Source organism: Delphinus delphis, chromosome 2 (genome assembly GCF_949987515.2).
Source record: "Delphinus delphis chromosome 2, mDelDel1.2, whole genome shotgun sequence".
NCBI lineage: Eukaryota > Metazoa > Chordata > Mammalia > Artiodactyla > Delphinidae > Delphinus > Delphinus delphis.
Genome location: NC_082684.1, coordinates 109,935,244 through 109,952,588, shown reverse-complemented (window position 1 = coordinate 109,952,588; position 17,345 = coordinate 109,935,244). Strand labels below are relative to the sequence as shown.

Sequence of the window (17,345 nt, the reverse complement as noted above, 5' to 3'; positions counted from 1 at the left end):
GGTGCTGGGGACATATCACTGTTTAACAGGCCTTAAGGATAAGTTAGTAGGGCTGTGCAGAATACTTCTATTCTTTAATTTAAAAAGTACACATTCTCCCTCCCACAGTGTCCTCAGTGCCATGAAGTTTTCCTCTGCCCTGTAAGGGGGTCTTTGTGTGACCTTCCCAGGCTCAGGGAGTAGACTGAAGGGTCACTAAGACCTGAGCCAAATGCATTTTCATTCTATATGCCTCCCCTCACTGCAAAGGCTGTCAAATTCCTTCATGGAAGAAAACAATGAATTTGGAAGGAAAATGCAATGTAACCATTTTTTACCCTAAGGAACCAGCTTCGCTTTCCAATGTGTGAATGTTTTCTAGTGTGTTCCCAGGGCCGTGAGTGTTGCAAGAAGTTTGCAGTGCACTGCTGTACTCACTCAACCTCCAAGTCTCACCCCCTCCCAACCCATTCTCCAGAGTCCCCAGGGTTTCTAGGTATAAATCAAGGGACTGCCAGAGCTCTGGCTGGAAGGAGCACAGCGTGAGGAAGTTGGTGGAAGGTGGGAGGCAAGAGGAAGGGACTCCCTTTCAGCAGAGGAAGGGACTCTTGAGACCCATTTGCAAGACAGACAATTCACTCAGCGTGATTTCTACATTTGTGCCCCTTTAATGGTCAGCAGTAGAATCAATGGAATGCCTGCTACCTGGTTAATAATGGGGCAGTTAGGTGGCAGCAATGAGACGGCCAGCTATGGGATCCATGGGCTGACAAAAAGACCATTGAACATTGACTTTTCCACTTTTCTTTCTCTTTCCCCAGGGCAGCCACTGAAGTTCTGGCAGCATTGCTGAAATCCAGTAAGTGCCTCTTTTGAAACGTGGTTATTTCTTTCCCCTCTGAGTTCAGTGAAAGATGCTCTTCTGTCTCCATGGCTCATTTTCAACCTGGAAGGCAATAGAGCCATTCCTGGATCTTTGGGGTGAGATGGAGGATATTACGGCTGCTCTAACTCGGGGCTGCGAAGAGAGAGTTAACCTCTCTCTCTGTGGAGGTGCCATTCATAATGCTGCCAAGACAATTGACTCTAACTGGAGTATGTTGTCTACTGCAGACCCAAGGAACTCTCCAGCTCCTTCTAATTGGACCAGCAGCTTTTAAGGGCCGTTGGAATAAACTGCAGTTTCCAGTGGGATTGTCCTATGGAAGAAAAGTTTATGACAGTCGGTGGGAAGCATGATTCTTGCCTTTGATTCACAACTCAGCTAGTGACTATATTCTTGGGCAGATGGGGTGTTGGAATCGCTTGGACAGTGTAGATGCTGATAACAAATTTATATTAAAAATTTGCCTCTTTTCTCAGTTACTTGAGTGATTGCAAAAGAATAGCTCTGGGAGTCTGAATAATTTGAGAATTTTTTTGTGTGTTTGCCTTGTAGCTCTGGTCTAATTACATTGGGAGTCAATTTCATGTGTGCAATATAGTAGAAGGCACCATGCACTTGGGAGTGAAGAAGTTTCAGCTTAATGTTTTTATTTTTTTCCCCTCCTTACCGCTTCATCTATTTTAATTTGGCATCTTGGAAACCAGCTGCTTCAATTGTGATATTTGTTTCTCTATAGGGAGCCCGAGGCATGTGGGTAATAGGTGAACTTTAATAAAACTTACAAATAAATAAATAAAAATCAAAACACCTTCTCCCCCAACCATGTATCTCTGTCAACTCTAAGTGCAGAGAGTCACATCACATAGTGCTTCCCTTTGTAGACTGAAAAAATAATTGAAGCTTGAATTCATTTGGTTTGTTGGAACTTGATACAGTACACAAGTCTATCCACAGCTGCCTGACCTGCAGGGAGAGTGAAGGTAGTTAGAGCAGGTTGGGGGAGTGAAGAGTGAGGGGTTAGGAAGCCCTCGAGATAGGAGGCGGGGAGAAAGTGTTACCTGCGGGTTATGGAGAGAGAACGGTTCATTCTCCATACTGAACTTGACTCAGGTTTGGCATCTGGGTTTTCATTATTTACCTGCTCACTCTGTCTGCTCACCTGATTATATAACACCAGGTGTTTGAGGAAACAAGGTGAGGAAGTTCTTGGATTGCAGGAAGTAAAGATGCTGAGAACGGCTGGGTAAGCCAGCCAGCGAGTACTGTGCCTTGGGAAAGTAGCTTTCTCCTGTATCCTCCCTGCCCAGCTTTGGCAGTAGAGACCTGACGTTTCATGGGGACAGAGCCCTGCTAGTGTTATCAAATGCAGGGGGTGGGGGTCCCGCTGCTTGCTGCTTACAAAATCAATTACACACTCGCAAATGTTGGTAGAAAGGAAAGATGCCTTTAATCAGGATGCTGGCAATCTGGGGAGACGGTAGACTCAGCCTCCCCCCAAAACCACCTCTGAAGATTTGTCCATGATACTTTTAAAGGAAAGGAGGGAAGTAATCTCAGTTAGTCACTGAGATAGGGGGTCAGAATCATCACCATCCCTCACTGTGTGCAGGCTTGTAGACTTCTGGTGATCTTTCTCTAAGATGTTACCTTGTTCATGCAGTTTGGTCACACAGTCTGTTTGGGAGATTACTGACGGGGAAGCTAGGGAAGAGATCTGGTCATCTGTTAATTACTTATTCTTCATTTCTACTTCTTTGATCTATGGAAAGAACTGATGAGTTAGGCAAGGTATTGTGTGATTAAAAGATTTGAAAGGTGTACTTGGGCCGGAGATGGTAGAGAATTGGGGTGCCTGATTTAAAAATTAGTTAAATGGTGCAAACGAACTTATTTACAAAAGTGATATAGAGTCACAGATGTAGAAGACAAACTTATGGTTACCAGCAGCGAGAGGGTTGGGGAGGGATAAATTGTGAGATTGGGATTGACATATACACACTACTATACATAAAATAGATAACTAATAAGGACCTGCTGTATAGCACAGGGAACTCAATAATCTGTAATGACCTATATGGGAAAAGAATCTAAAAACTAGATTGGATATATGTATATGTATAACTGATTCACTTTGCTGTACACCTGAAACTAACACAACATTGTAAATCAACTCTATTCCAATAAAAATACAAAAAAAAATTAGTTACAATCTAGCTTTGCTAAAGTGATGAGAAAGTGGCTTCCTGCTGAGAGCAGTTTCCTGCAAAGAGCTGTTTACACTAGCTGAGAAAGGCTGACTTATTTTTCTACCCATACACACACACCCCTGAAGCTCAGAGTTGAGTGTCCTGATACACCAGGTGTAAAAATCTGAATGTAGTCACATGACAGTTATTAACTATTTCTGTGTAAAACATGATGTATGGGCCCAGGAGAAACCAATAGCCAGTGCAAATACTGTCTGATTTAGGCTTAGAGCACTAACTGGGTTTCCAACATGCTAGTTGTGCTTAGCAAATGGAGTACACTGCACTGGGGGCTCAGTTTTAGAGTTTCTAACTTCTACTCTCCCTCCAGAGCTCAGCTCAGACCTCATTCCCTCTGAAAACACTTTCCCTGGCTACCAAGACCAGGCTGGATGCCCCTCCTCTATGCTCCCATAGGCTCTCCCAACACAACATTGATTACGCTGCATTGAATTTGCTGTTGCCCATCTCTCCCAGCAGATTGCAAACTTTTGAGGGCAAGGGTCATCTTTGCTGATTGTTGTATTACTTGCATCAGCACAATAAAAAGCCTAAAATAAATATTTGTGTACTAAATGTTTAAGTGAATGAATGATTTATAATATCTACATGTATAAAAAAGGCAATACCGCCCTCTACTACCCTCTACTACTGAATCCAACGACCCATGCATAGAACCAATGATACTAGTTCTAATCTCTGTTTAACTATACAAATAGACTGTCAGGGAAGTGATAGCCTGCCATCCTCCACATATAAAACAAGTTTTATTGTCGCATTAGAAGGATGTATACGGTTATTTGCTAATTCTGCTGAGCTGTCCACATAGACTTTTGTCTGAGTCTCAGGTTCATCCTAACACAAGAGAGCTGGATGAGAACTTCTCTTCTTTCTACCAATAAATACTCAGCCTTCATGTCTATCAGGGTTTCTCAACCTTAACACCCTTGCATTGTGAACTGGTTAATTCTTAGTTGTTGAGGCCTGTCCTGTGCATTTTGGAATGTTTAGCAGCATCCCTGGCCTTTTCTCACCAGGTGACATTGCCAGTTATAATGACTAAGATTTGTCTCTAGACACTGCTGATTGTCCCCTGGGATGTCAAAATGGCCTTCTTCTGAGAATCACTGTTGCATATTTGACCACACATTAGCTGACGCTCATTCAGGGTTTCAGATGATCCCTCCCAAATACCTTTATTGGTATTTCATAGAAATGCTCTTCTTGCATAATTGATCTTAAATTCCCCAGCACTGGTGTCATTCCTGTGGGTTCACATGAAGTAAGAATACGATGGCAGAAAGTCTTTATGAACATGCAGAAGTTACTTGGGAGGGAGCAGGTTCTCGAGATCTAGAGGATCTTAGAACAAGTTAGAAAGTTCCATTGCAAGTGCCAACTCCCATGTGTGGGTAGAAGGATTCTGAGATCATATTTGAGCTCAGCAGGCAAGAGGGCTGTTTTTTCTTTTTTAAATTTATTTTTTATTGAAGTATAGTTGATGTACAGTATTATGCAAGTCACAGGTATACAGTATAGTGAGTCACAATTTTTAAAGGTTATACTCCATTTATAGTTATTATGAAATATTGGCTATATTCCCTGTGTTGTACAATATATCTTTGTAGATTATTTTATACCTAAAAGTTTGTACCTCTTAATCTCATACCCCTATACTGCCCCTCCCCATTTCCCTCTCCCTACTGGTAACCACTAATATGTTCTCTATATCTGTGAGTCTGCTTCTTTGTTTTTGTATTCACTAGTTTGTTGTATTTTTTTTTAGATTCCACATATAAGTGATAGCATACAGTATTTGTCTTTCTCTGTCTGACTTATTCATTTAGCATAATGCCCTCCAAGTCCATACAAGTTGCTGCAAATGGCAAATTTTCATTCTTTTTTATGGCTGCATAGTATTCCATTGTATATGTATATACCACATCTTCTTTATCCATTCATCTGTTGATGGACACTTAGGTTGCTTCCGTATCTTGGCAATCATAAATAATGCTGCTATGAACATTAGGATGCATGTATCTTTTTGAATTAGTGTTTTGTTTTCTTTTTGGATATACACCAGGAGTGGAATAGCTGGGTCATATGGTAGTTCTATTTTTAGCTTTTTGAGAAACCTCCATACTGTTTTCCACAGTGGCTGCACCAGTTCCCACAAACAATGTAGGAAAGTTCAAGAGTGCTGTGTTTAAATAGCAAAGTCTTTCATGGATTTGGGGAGGAGCAGTTGCCATCTTTGTTCTACCAGCCTAACCAAAGTACTGTGTGGCATGTAAGGTCTGGGTATGGATGGTACCACTGCACTTAGGCTGGGGTTGCTGTGGGGGAGATGAGTGTCATGGAATTCTCTAGTTGCCTTCAAATGCCTTCATGTATAAGTAAGACTTGACATCGAATGTCTGTCAATTTACATCCCAGATGAGTTTGTGTCCACTGAACCTAAATGCAGGAAGTCAGTTTCTGTCTAAAATTCAAGGCCTCACCATCTGGCAGTGATATCTGGGAATATTTATGTGAACCTTTATCTCCTGAAAGCAAACTCTTTTTAGCTGGTGATTATTCTGGCCTTGATATCAGTATAAAAGTTGGCCATTTTAGTATCTCTCTATAATTGCATTACAAAAGGAGAACATTCCCCAGTTAAAATAGAGCCAGAAGGACATATCTACTACCTTGGGGGCAGTAAACATGGGTGGGCTTGTGAATCTTAGGTCAACAAGGCCCTATGACGTAGTGGGTGGTGGGAAGAAATCCTCACCAGTAACGGAGAGCAGGGCTGAGGGATCTGAGAGCCTTGGAGCTGCCCACCATAACAACAGAAAGAAAGGGAAAGAGCACCAGGTTGCATTAGAACAATTTTGTTATTTTGTCTCAGCCCTTTCTTCCATCAAGTAGCTATTGCATGAGAAGCCAATGTAGGAAAGGTAGATGGCGGACAGAGAGAAACGAACCAAAAGACAGCTCTCATCTCTTTCCTTTTCCGAGGAACAGCATGCAAAATAAAGCCTTGGAAGTCCTAGGCCTCTTTTCCAATTATTTCCGAAATTTAGAATCCTAAAAATTAAAGTCATTGCTCATTCAAGGGTCCTTTTTGTATGGATGTGGGCTAGAATGGTCTAATCCACATTCCATACTTTTACTGTATCAGTTCCCCTCTCTCTACCTACGCATGTGCAAACACTAAATTTTCCTGTATTGAAATCTTTGCCCTTTTATGCTCTATCCTGCACAAAAACACTTAGCTTTTTATTACCAAAACTTAATAAGGCTTTGATTAATAAATAATGCTTCTATTGCAGGCAATTTTTTCTCTAATTAATAAAAATAAGACATGGTCCTTTGCCCCTGTCCCTTTTCTTAAAAAAAAATTTATTTCTTTATTGAAGTATAGTTGATTTACAATGTGTTAATTTCTGGTGTACAGCAAAGTGACTCAGTTATACACATATATACATTCTTTTATTTATTCCTTTGCATTATCGTTTATCCCAGGATATTGAATAGAGTTCCCTGTGTAATACAGTAGGACCTTATTGTTTATCCATCCTATATGTAATAATCTGCATCTACTAACCCCAAACTCCCAGTCCATCCCTCCCCCAATGCCCCTCCTCCTTGGTAACCACAAGTCTGTTCTCTATATCCGTGAGTCTGTTTTTATTTCATATTTTATTTTATTTTATTTTTAAGCCAAGTTATGTCTAGTTTATTTATTTTTAAAATTTTTATTGGACTATCATTGATTTACAGTATTGTGTTAGTTTCTGCTGTACAGCAAAGTGAATCAGTTATACATATATCCACTTTTTTTTAGATTCTTTTCCCATATAGGTCATTACAGAGTATCGAGTCGAGTTCCCTGTGCTATACAGCATTTGTGTCATATTTTAGATTCCACATATAAGTGATCTCATATGGTATCTGTCTTTCTCTTTCTGACTCATTTCACTTAGTATGATAATCTCTAGGTCCATCCATGTGCCCTTGTCCCTTTTTCTGTCTGCATCCACTTGCCTTTCTCTCTTTTATCTGTGTCTCTACCTGGACTTCTGTGTCTCTTCTCCCTTTTTTTTTTTCCCTCATCTTCTTCTCCTTTCTCATTGGTCTCTCCACCTCTCCCTCTTTCTTTCTGCTCCCTAACACCCTTTTGTGAGCATTAGGTATAAATGCAGTTTGGAGAAGTGGTGGCCTGGCAGTGGTGCTTGGAATGAGTGTGCACCATGGGATTCTGCCTGATCTGTACTGGCTCCAGGGATGAATCTTCATGTAACGCCTTGGTAGTAACCTTGCTGCCCAGCTTTAAAGGTCACACTCTCGGGCTTCCCTGGTGGCGCAGTGGTTGAGAGTCCGCCTGCCGATGCAGGGGACACGGGTTCGTGCCCCGGTCCGGGAAGATCCCACATGCCGCGGAGTGACTGGGCCCGTGAGCCATGGCTGCTGGGCCTGCGCGTTGGAGCCTGTGCTCCGCAACGGGAGAGGCCACAAGAGTGAGAGGCCCACGTACTGCAAAAAAAAAAAAAAAAAGGTCACATTCTCGCAACAAGGAAAGACCTGAAGCACTTTCTGGTTCAGGCCCCACATCTTAATAAGGGTATGATGGGTCTACTTCAGACCACTCTCCAACTTCAGCATTAGCATTCAGAGAAGTCTGGGAGCTTGCATAAGTTGGGGCAATGGGGAGGGTGCTGGGAATGGGAAAGTAAGTTAGCAAAGGGACGGAGACAGAGAAGAAAGAAGGGAGGGAGAGGGAAGTTTGGCAGGAAGAGGAGGTTCTCTGGTCTCTTCCTCGGTAAGCTCTGCCCGGCTGGCTCATGGGGACAGCGCAGCCTGTTGCTAGCGGGGGTATAGGAAGGAGGGGACTTCTGGCGCCTGGAGTTCTGATTATGGACAGACACCTCAAGCTCTCAACGGTCCTCTACTATGGCCTGGCAATCAGCAGTGTAGGGACTGGAGGACTTGGTGGCCAGATAGTTGCTCTACAGCAAAATGTCAGAGAAGGGGCCATGTTTGAAAAACCCCAACTGAGGCTTTTGTAGGAATTCTAGGAGCTCTGAGGAGTTCTCAGAATGGTATCAATGTTTTCGGATGGTTGGCAGTGTGATTCCTTTGAACTTCTGACATACACCAGTAGCCGCAGGGTGGCACAGACTTCACAGGACTCACATGTACGATCTGTGTTCCCATGGGGCCTGAAATCTGTCCTCCTGGCTTCCCAGGCTGCCTGGACACGCCTGGTGCCCCAGGATTCTGCCCACGGAGTGTTTCCCCTTCAGTTTCCAGATGAGGGCCATGGAGTCAGACCATTAGAGCTGGAAAAGACCTTCGAGGTTGCTTAGTGCAGTGGTGTTCAAACATTTTTTTTTTTTTGAGTAGAGAACTCAGAGCCTTGTCTGTCCATTTCCCAATGATTCTCCCCTAAGGTGGCCCTGAGACACGTTCACAAAAATATAGCGCTCCCTGAGAACTCAGAAAACTACTAACCTTTCTAAAAATTGAAATATATTTGACACTTAACATTGTGTAAATGTAACACATTTATGTTATAGATTTACATTATAGATTACATTATAGATTTGCTACATCTATATTGCTGTATTGCTATTATAGCAATAATTTGCACCTCTGTCACGTCACATAATTATCATTTCTTTTTAGTGGTTGAAATAATTAAGATCTAGTCTCTTAGTGAGTTTGATGACTAAAATACAAATTGTTGTCTAGATCCCAGAAAACTGATGGTCTTATCCACCCCTCTTCGCATTTTCATACAGGGAAACTGAGGACCAGAGAGAGGGAGTGACCCACCTAGATCTCTGAGACTTGGAAGGAAGGTTTCCTGTCCAGCTAACACTGGTTCTTTCTTTTGTCTCAGCACAAATGTCTCTGTCAAGGGTATTGACAACCCCCCATCTCTGCCCAGGGTTAGGTTTCCAATTAAACCTTTTCACTATATTTATACTAACTATAAATATACTAACTATAACTAAGAACTAACTATACTGTAATCAGTGAGTCCTATATTTTTGCATATGTGTTTGTGTGTATGCATTTTTGTGTACGTATGCACGTATTTTCCCTGCAGGGTCTACCTCCATGGGCACTGGGGTCCCTATCATAGACCGCACACCTCACATTGAGCTGTACCCAGAGAACCTCTAACACACTAATGTTAACTAAAGAAGGATTCCAGTTTCGTGACTTAAGCCTCATACATTTGCTTTTGATATGCCTTAATGAAGAGGCCAGCCCAATTCCTGTCCCCAGAAAGAATCAAACTGTGGTGTGATTATAGACCCGACGTCCTTTCTGCCATCATAACTTCTGGAGAAGCAAGCCCTATATTTCTGTGATGATCCAGAAATCTGCTTCAAGTAATATTGCTAGATTTTTGCATTTGTCACACTGGGATGGACTACTGTGATTGACCTTGTATGAATGCAGACTAGCAAACTACATTCGTCACACGGTGGGATTGAAATGACAACACAGACGTGTACCATTTATCGACTGCTTAGCATGTCAGCCACTGTATATACCACTGCATGTACGTGCCTAGTAAGGGGGGATCATCATCACCATTTCACAGGTGTAGGAACTGAGGCCTGGAGACGTTGGGCTACAGAGCTTACCTGCTGTAGACCCTGGGACCTGAGCTCTGTGCATACCAAGGAGAGATGAACAAGGGTAGGTGTATTCAGCCCAAAGAAGATAAGATCAAAATCTGAAAGGAAGCTAAATAAATACTTTCTAAGTATTAGAAGGATTTGTGTGTGTGTGTGTGTGTGTGTGTGTGTGTGTGTGTGTGTGTGTGTGGTGGGAGCATCTGTCATTTAGTTTAGAAAAGAGCGTCACACTGTCCATCCCATACAAGCATCTGAAGGGGACCCAGTGAGAGGTGCCCAACACACCAACGTGGCTGTGCGAAGGGCCAGAGTCTCTGCTGTGAGGCCGAGCATCAGGCGAGGCTGATGAATGACGGGGTGAGTGACAGGAGAAGGGAACAGGGCCGGGAAGGATTACAGCTGCTCGTTCCCTTTCCCAGCTGGCTTTGTCAGGCCCCCGAGTTGGGGGGACTGATCGTCCCTGGCCACAGACCGCAGCTCATGTACTTCCTCTTCCTGCCATGTGGTGGTGCTGTTCTTCTAGTTATCTTGGCCGCGCTAGTCCAATATTTATTTTCGGTGAGTAATTTGTTTATCAGGAGGTTATTTTAATCTAATTTTGGCCATATTTGCCATTCCACACTATCTGTGCTTCCCAGCGTTAGCAGCTTGCATGTCTTGAAGGAAATTAGCTGAAGATGGTCCCGGAGGCATTCGCTCAGCCATTATTTAAGGGAGCTGGGAGGAGGCAGGGTGAGCGGAGCCCAAGCCGGGTGTTGGAAAAGTTGCTGGAATTTGTTGCACTCCCAGTGAGGTTAGCGGGATTGAGAGGGACTTACCGAGGGTGGGGAGTATCTCGCATCTCGCGCAGCTTTTTTGAGGGCTGCCTCTGGTAGAGAGCAGAGAATCCTGCAGTTACTTTTCCCCATCTCCCCTGAACCCTTGTGATAACCTGTATCTTCCTCACCTTTGCTTCCAAGGCCAAAGGCACGACTTAAGGAAGATGCCCATCTGCCTTCCCATGGTTCACAGGCATCCCACATCCCATTTGATAATATGTTTCATGAACTGTTCTCTGCGATCCCTCAAGGAAGAGGGCAGGAAGGTGGGGAGTGATAAGAGAATTATTGTTTATTAGAGTACCTTCAGGGAATAATGATCATAACTATTAATTACAGAGCACTGGCACTTGCCAGGCACGTTATATTCCCATTTTACATACAAGGAAGTTGTAGTTAGGAGAGGTTAATGTTTTTTTCCCAAGATCCCATGAATGGTAAGTGGAGAGCCGAAATTCAAACTCAGTTGTGACTGTCTTCAGAGCAGAAAATCTTCCTATTTCAAGGATGAGTCTCACCTTCCACATGGAGTCAGGAAACCTGGACTTGGCTGATGGGCATGGGACCTGAAATTAGTTCTTTGTCATTGTACTTGACTTCAGTGTGGTTTTCCAAGACTGGGAGGGCTGTGCAAGTTGAGTGGTTTGAGGGTGCTTTAGTAGAAGAAACTTTTTTTTTTTTTTAAAGAAATCTTCTGAGGAGATGACACATCTAAAGCAGATGAAACGGGAGCAGAAGTGGGAGACCCCAGTGAATCACAGCCTGGCCTTTCCCTTTTCACCTCTTCTTTCCCTGGCTCGTGATTGATGCTGAGAAACTTCCATGGAAGTTCCTCAGGGCTCGAAAGAATCAAGTTTGAAAACCTCTGTAATAAATATTCTCATGGGACACTTTCAGAACTCAGTAAATTTTCAGAGATTATAACTTAAAGACGGGCTGATGCATCCTTTAGGAGGTTTGGAACACGTGCTCGTTTTTACTGTGTGGTGGTCCTAAGGAAGAGCTAGTCAAGTTTGACTCAGACAGAGATGCAAAATTGTCATCATCATCCTTGAGCCTTAGTCAAGTAACTTTTGAGTCTCTTGGGATTAAGAGGCCTGATTAAACAATTAAACTGGACCTAATTAAATGAGAAGGGTCAGCTTCTGGTGGAAATTACAATGGTTGTTAGTATAGGCAAGATGGTGCACTACCTTCCCGAGATGGCCAGGATGTTCCCAGGCACCCACACGGGGTCTAAAAGAACTGTGGATGGTGGTGGTGTGTTTTCCTTGCTTGACATAAACTGTTGTCTGCAAAAAAACATTGTTGTAATAAGGTTGCAGCCAATCCTGCTTCTCACAACTAAGCAGGCTGCTGTGTTTTAACCAGGCTATCCTGTTTTCTGGCCCTAAAGACCTGGTTCTATCTCTAGGGCTTTCCCTCTGGCCTGATTATCTATCTGCCTATAGGTCTGGGCCATGATGTTGCTTTGACAACAGTGTGAATGTGTTCAAGGAAGCTCAGGCTCATGTGTGCAGTTCGTGTGTGTTTGCTAAAAGCTCAAACCTCTTACTCTCTAGAAGGTTGATCCACACACACTTACATATTTTGTTTTCATTCTGGGGAATCAGGGGTTAACATCCAGGATTGCTGAGCTCTAAATGTTCTGGATTTTAGAATTTGTGTCACCCTGGCATAATGAATGACTGGCTATGGATTGACAAAGATAAGGTATCACAAAGATTTAAAGAGATAGACAAAAAGATAAACATCTCAGAGCTCTGAAAGTGCACAGTAGCTTCCTCATCCCATTCAGGATTGACTGTACAATTATTTGTTTATGTCAGGATGTAAGTCAGATGCTTCCTACAGACTTCTAATAATAGCAGTCTGCAGAGCACTTTTTCATATATTATCTCATTTAATGCTTACCGCAGTCCTGCAAGACAGGTAAATATTTAACTCTTCTAGAGCAGCAGTTCTCAACATGAGTGATTTTGTCCCAAGGGAACATTTAACAAGGTCTGGAGACATTTTTGGTTGCTACATCTGCAGGGGGTGTGGGTCCTCCTGGCATCATGTGGGTAGAGGGCAGGATGCTGCTAAATATCCTACAATGCACAGGTCAGCTGCCCCCGACCCTACGACATAATATTCGGCCTCAGATGTCCATAGTTCCAGGCTGGAAAACTGTTCTACAAAACATTGAGGTTCAGAGAGGTTGGCTGACTTGCCCAAGATTGCATGATGTGTCCTTGGCACAATGGGACTGAAATCCATACCTTCATTTCACTACCAGAGGGTTTCAAATCTTGTATTTTTACTTTAAAGAAATAAATTTTAGGTATTAAATTTTAAATGAAAACCTTGGCAGAGCCATTGCATGTAAACAGCTGATGGTGGAGCTGCTCTGGTGGCAGCAGGGGTCAGAGACCCCGCTCAGCCTCTTCCTTAGCCCCTCCCCGTAATCCCAGGGACACACAGACTGCCTGGCAACTGCTACGCCCATACAAGGAGACCCAGAGAACATTAGGCCCCTGTTGGCATCCACAGATCTTCTGGATTTCCCTGAGCTGTTACATTTTTGAGTAGAGGATGACAGCATCTGAGTGTGCATTTTAATAAGATGTGTTGGGCAGTGGAGGGGAGGCATGGGGGCCAAGTAGGAGGCTGCTGCCGGCACATTCCAGGCGGTAGGGAAGGGGCACTGGAAGGACCACGGGGGATAGGAGTGGAGTTAAACGAGGACGCGCAAGGCTCACGCTTGCTTCGGGACTTTTCAGTGCTGTGCTACTGGATGACATCAGGCCAAAGGGCAGCAGGCCAGGAGCACAGGGGCTGAGCCCTTTACCTTGCTCTGCGCATGCTCAAGGCCTGGAAGCATAATGCAGTGTGAACCGATTTGCACGTGATGTTTGCACGTGCAGATTTGTTTTCCTGTAGTCCACGCTGCTTGTCTGTACTCTGGCCAGAAGCAGGCAACGCCACTGACAGACAGGTGTCTCCCTCATCCATTGACGGAGAAAGGCAGGTGGGGAAGTGCTCTGTCTTTCTTCTTCCAGGTATAAATCCTGGCTTTCTTCTTTAAGTGTTGCCTTCTGATGAGTAGACAGTGGAAATGGCAAAATGAAACTAGGACGAAGGTTACCTACAATGACCCAGAAGGGACTGGGGCTCCTCTTAGGGCTTAGCAGGTGCTTCTTTTTCGACCAAGAATCTAGACTCAAAAGAAAACTCTGGATGGATAGGAAAACTCCTGGGAAATTTTAGGTCCAGGCAAAGATGATCATTCCTAAGGGCTTTCTTGCAGAGATGTCAAAAACAAATAACAAAAAGGAGAGTGAGAAAATCTGACCAACATATCCGCCCGCCCCCTGCCCACCTGATTTTGCACAAACCACTGTGATGAATGTCAAAGCGGTGGGGGTCCCGCATTCTGATCTCTGCCCTACTGCTCTCCCCTCACTTTCTTCACATGGCTTTAGCTTCTAGGCTTTTTATTATTTGTACTCACCAAATTTGGGCTTTTCTACTTGCTCTGCTCTCCAGATTTCTAGAATTTTCTGTCCCCGGATCTCTGCAGCCTGATTCTTTCCTACATTCCGGTTTCAGTGCTAATGCCGCCTCCTCAAAAAGTTGCCCCAGCCACCCAATCTAAAGTAGCAGCCCCACCAGTCCCTCTAGAATCATTATTTGATTTTCACTGTAGCACTCGTCGTTGTCTGAAGTTACCTAATTTGTGTGTGTGTGTGTGTGTGTGTGTGTGTGTGTGTGTGTGCGCGCGTGCACCTATTTGGATCTGAGGGTCTCCCCAGCTCCCCTATGGGAATGCAAGCCCCTAAGAGTAGAGACTTTATGCATCTCATTTCCTGCTCTAATATCCCCAGTGCTTACAATACTGCCTGGCACATACTAGCACGTAGTAGTTGTTAAGTGTGTTTGTTGAATGAGTGAATGGTGGTTCCTGGAGTTTAGAGGGTATGAGTATGGTTTTAGCTGATAATTCACTGCATACCTAGCCACAGCAAGATCTGGCTTTCAGGACAAACTGTCTCTGCTTATTCCCATACGCGGAGCAAACCTCTCAAGTGATCATTTCTTGCTGGGAACAAACTCCTTTTAGAGAATTCTCAAACTAAATATTGAAAAATTAATCCTACTTCCTCAAATCTAGGATGTCATTGACTATAAGATGCTCCAATTTTTATGTGCCACGAAGAGCGAAAAAATGCTGCCAGTTGTCATTGAAACATCATCATCGGTAAGAAGCATCTTAATTCTGGAAATGCTAAAATGTGAAAAAATATATGCCTTAGAATTGATAAAGTACAAGGTGAGATTGATTCATCATATGGGATGCAGGGAAGTGGCAGGGGGTTCTGGTCTGGAGTATGTCCCCATTTGTTAGTGGTCCCTTCCCCTGTAGCATTGCAGCCTAACACCTTGGACATGGTACTCTCCAAGGACCAGAGGAAGAGCTGGGTGTGTGGAGGGAGAGGCAGATATGGCTTCTGAGGCTTTCTCAAGAGTGGAGAAACTTCTATGGCTTGGGAATGTATCTGTGGAAAGGTATTAGAAGCAGTTGGTGATTAAAAAAAACCCAACCAACAGTAGGTGAGTCTAGATTTAAAACAATGCTGTGAAGGATGGTTTCGCACCCTTCTTAGCCACTCTTTCTGAAGCTTAGGAAAAGCTTCTTTCATTTTCAAAAGGCAGTCAATGGGAAAACAAGATTGGCTTGAAACCAAATTTACTTTAGAGCCAAGTTTACTGAAAAGTATCTGTTTTACAAAGAGAAAAAAATACCTGCAAGCTAATTCCATATCATTATTCTTATTTGAGCTAATGATAATGGAGTGTAATTTCCATTACTGATGACATTAAGATTAGTTATGTTTCGGTACATACAGCGGGGCTTCTCCTTTGTGAGGAGCCTCGAAGCAGCTGCCGGGGAGAGGCTGAGAGCGGACTCCGCCTTGGCAGCCCTTTGCCCACGTACTGGGCCTGACTTCCGGGCTGGCCTCAGGGGTCCCTGCCGGGCGTCAGGAGGGGTCCTGAACATCTCCTCTAGGGAGCCGAAGCACCATCGGCTGTTAATTTGGCTCTTTATTTATTTTTTTAAATTAATTAATTAATTAATTTTTGGCTGCGTTGGGTCTTCGTTTCTGTGCGAGGGCTTTCTCTAGTTGCAGAGAGCGGGGGCCACTCTTCATCGCAGTACGCGGGCCTCTCACTATCGCGGCCTCCCTTGTTGGGGAGCACAGGCTCCGGACGCGCAGGCTCAGTAGCTGTGGCTCACGGGCCCAGTTGCTCCGCGGCATGTGGGATCTTCCCAGACCAGGGCTCGAACCCGTGTCCCCTGCATTGGCAGGCGGATTCTCAACCACTGCGCCACCAGGGAAGCCCTTGGCTCTTTAAACCTTGAGTCTCCTGTTAAAAATCAACTTTCGCCACAATTTAGGGGCCTGGGAGGGAGCAGAAAAGACAGAGGAGGGCGACTGGCCGGAGGGACCGTGCCAGGTTCGATTTGGCTGAAAGCCGCGCCCCTCAAGCACCTCAGCTGTTCCGCGGACTCCATCTCCTTCAGCTTTTTGGAAACCCTCCTCAAGAAGCTGGTTCTCCTGGTAACTGTTAAAGGTCTTTATCTGAATGCAAAACAGTGTAATCTCTACAGACCAGCCCTGGGGATAATGATGTGGGATGTCAGCTTTGGAGGCAGATGGGGGATTCCATTTGAATTCTCCACGTGCCATTTATAAGCTCTCAGGACTTGAATAAGTTATTTAACTTCTCTCAGCCTCTGTGTCTTCATTTGTAAGAGGAGGCAAATAATGCTTATCTTCAAGCATTTCCATGAGATAAATGAGATGATCATGTAAAATGATTAGCCCAATGCTAAGCACATAGGAAACATTCAGTAAATAAATACTCAGTAATTGTAACTGGTGTTACAGTGGCAAAACAGGCAGCTTATTGTTCATGTAATATGATTTAGAAGTCTTGGTAAAAGCCTGCTTTGTCCAGAAACGTCTTCTAAATTGACTCCCTGAAAAGAGCACTGTTGCAGAGGCCAGTGGATTGTTTGCTGTAGTTAAGGTCACCGTTATCTTGGTTGTAGTAATGTCTCCAAAGGGGGATTTCTAGGGTGGGATATTATACGGTGCGAGTGCTGTGGCTCCAGGTGGGTATTTGCATGTGGAGTCCTGATGAAGATCAGGCAGTGTTTGTGATACAATTGCTCAGTTGGGGGATCCAGTGAGGAGAGGGTTTGGAGGCAAACCTCGGGGAGGGATGTTTGATAAGCCCAGCTGAGAGGTCTTCTCTTATGAGAAGGGGGCCACAGTCCTGAGAAGGGTTAGCTGAATTGTCAATAGTTCATATGAATGAATTTTCATGAAGTTCCTGAAACAGAAGGAAATAAATCTGTTTAATAAAACTATTTAATCTTCCTGGGCAAGAATTTCTTTGGATAGTAATGTCCTACTATGCTATGTGGCTGAAGATGATTTCTGTTCTTAAGAATGATGAGAGCCTCGAATCCTTGTATTTATTCTTACTCGTGTATGTGCTTATCAAAAGCAAGGGTGAGTTATTAAACACTTAACCATTGTCAATCAAGAGGATCTTACAGCACTACCCAGTCTTCTAAAAAAGCTTTAGTGTAATGGGACCCAACTCGGGTAAAGTTGGTCAGAGAGGGGAACTAAAAAGTTCTACATTATGGACATTGTCTGTAAGGGCTCCTGGGATAACGTGGGGGAATGGTCCTCGGTATGTATGTTTGGGGTGTCTA

The 17,345-nt window shown here is 43.9% G+C and overlaps 1 protein-coding gene across 1 annotated transcript in view; it reads left to right on the top strand.

Annotated features, from left to right (window-relative positions):
* Window positions 1-17,345, top strand: part of AGBL1 (AGBL carboxypeptidase 1) — a gene marked incomplete at its 5' end in the record, with an annotated part of 707,101 nt that overhangs the window by 74,022 nt on the left and 615,734 nt on the right. The window contains one exon of the mRNA XM_060002674.1: window positions 801-838. Coding sequence (XP_059858657.1) covers window positions 801-838 — 38 coding nt within the window. The remainder of the gene's footprint in view (window positions 1-800; window positions 839-17,345) is intronic.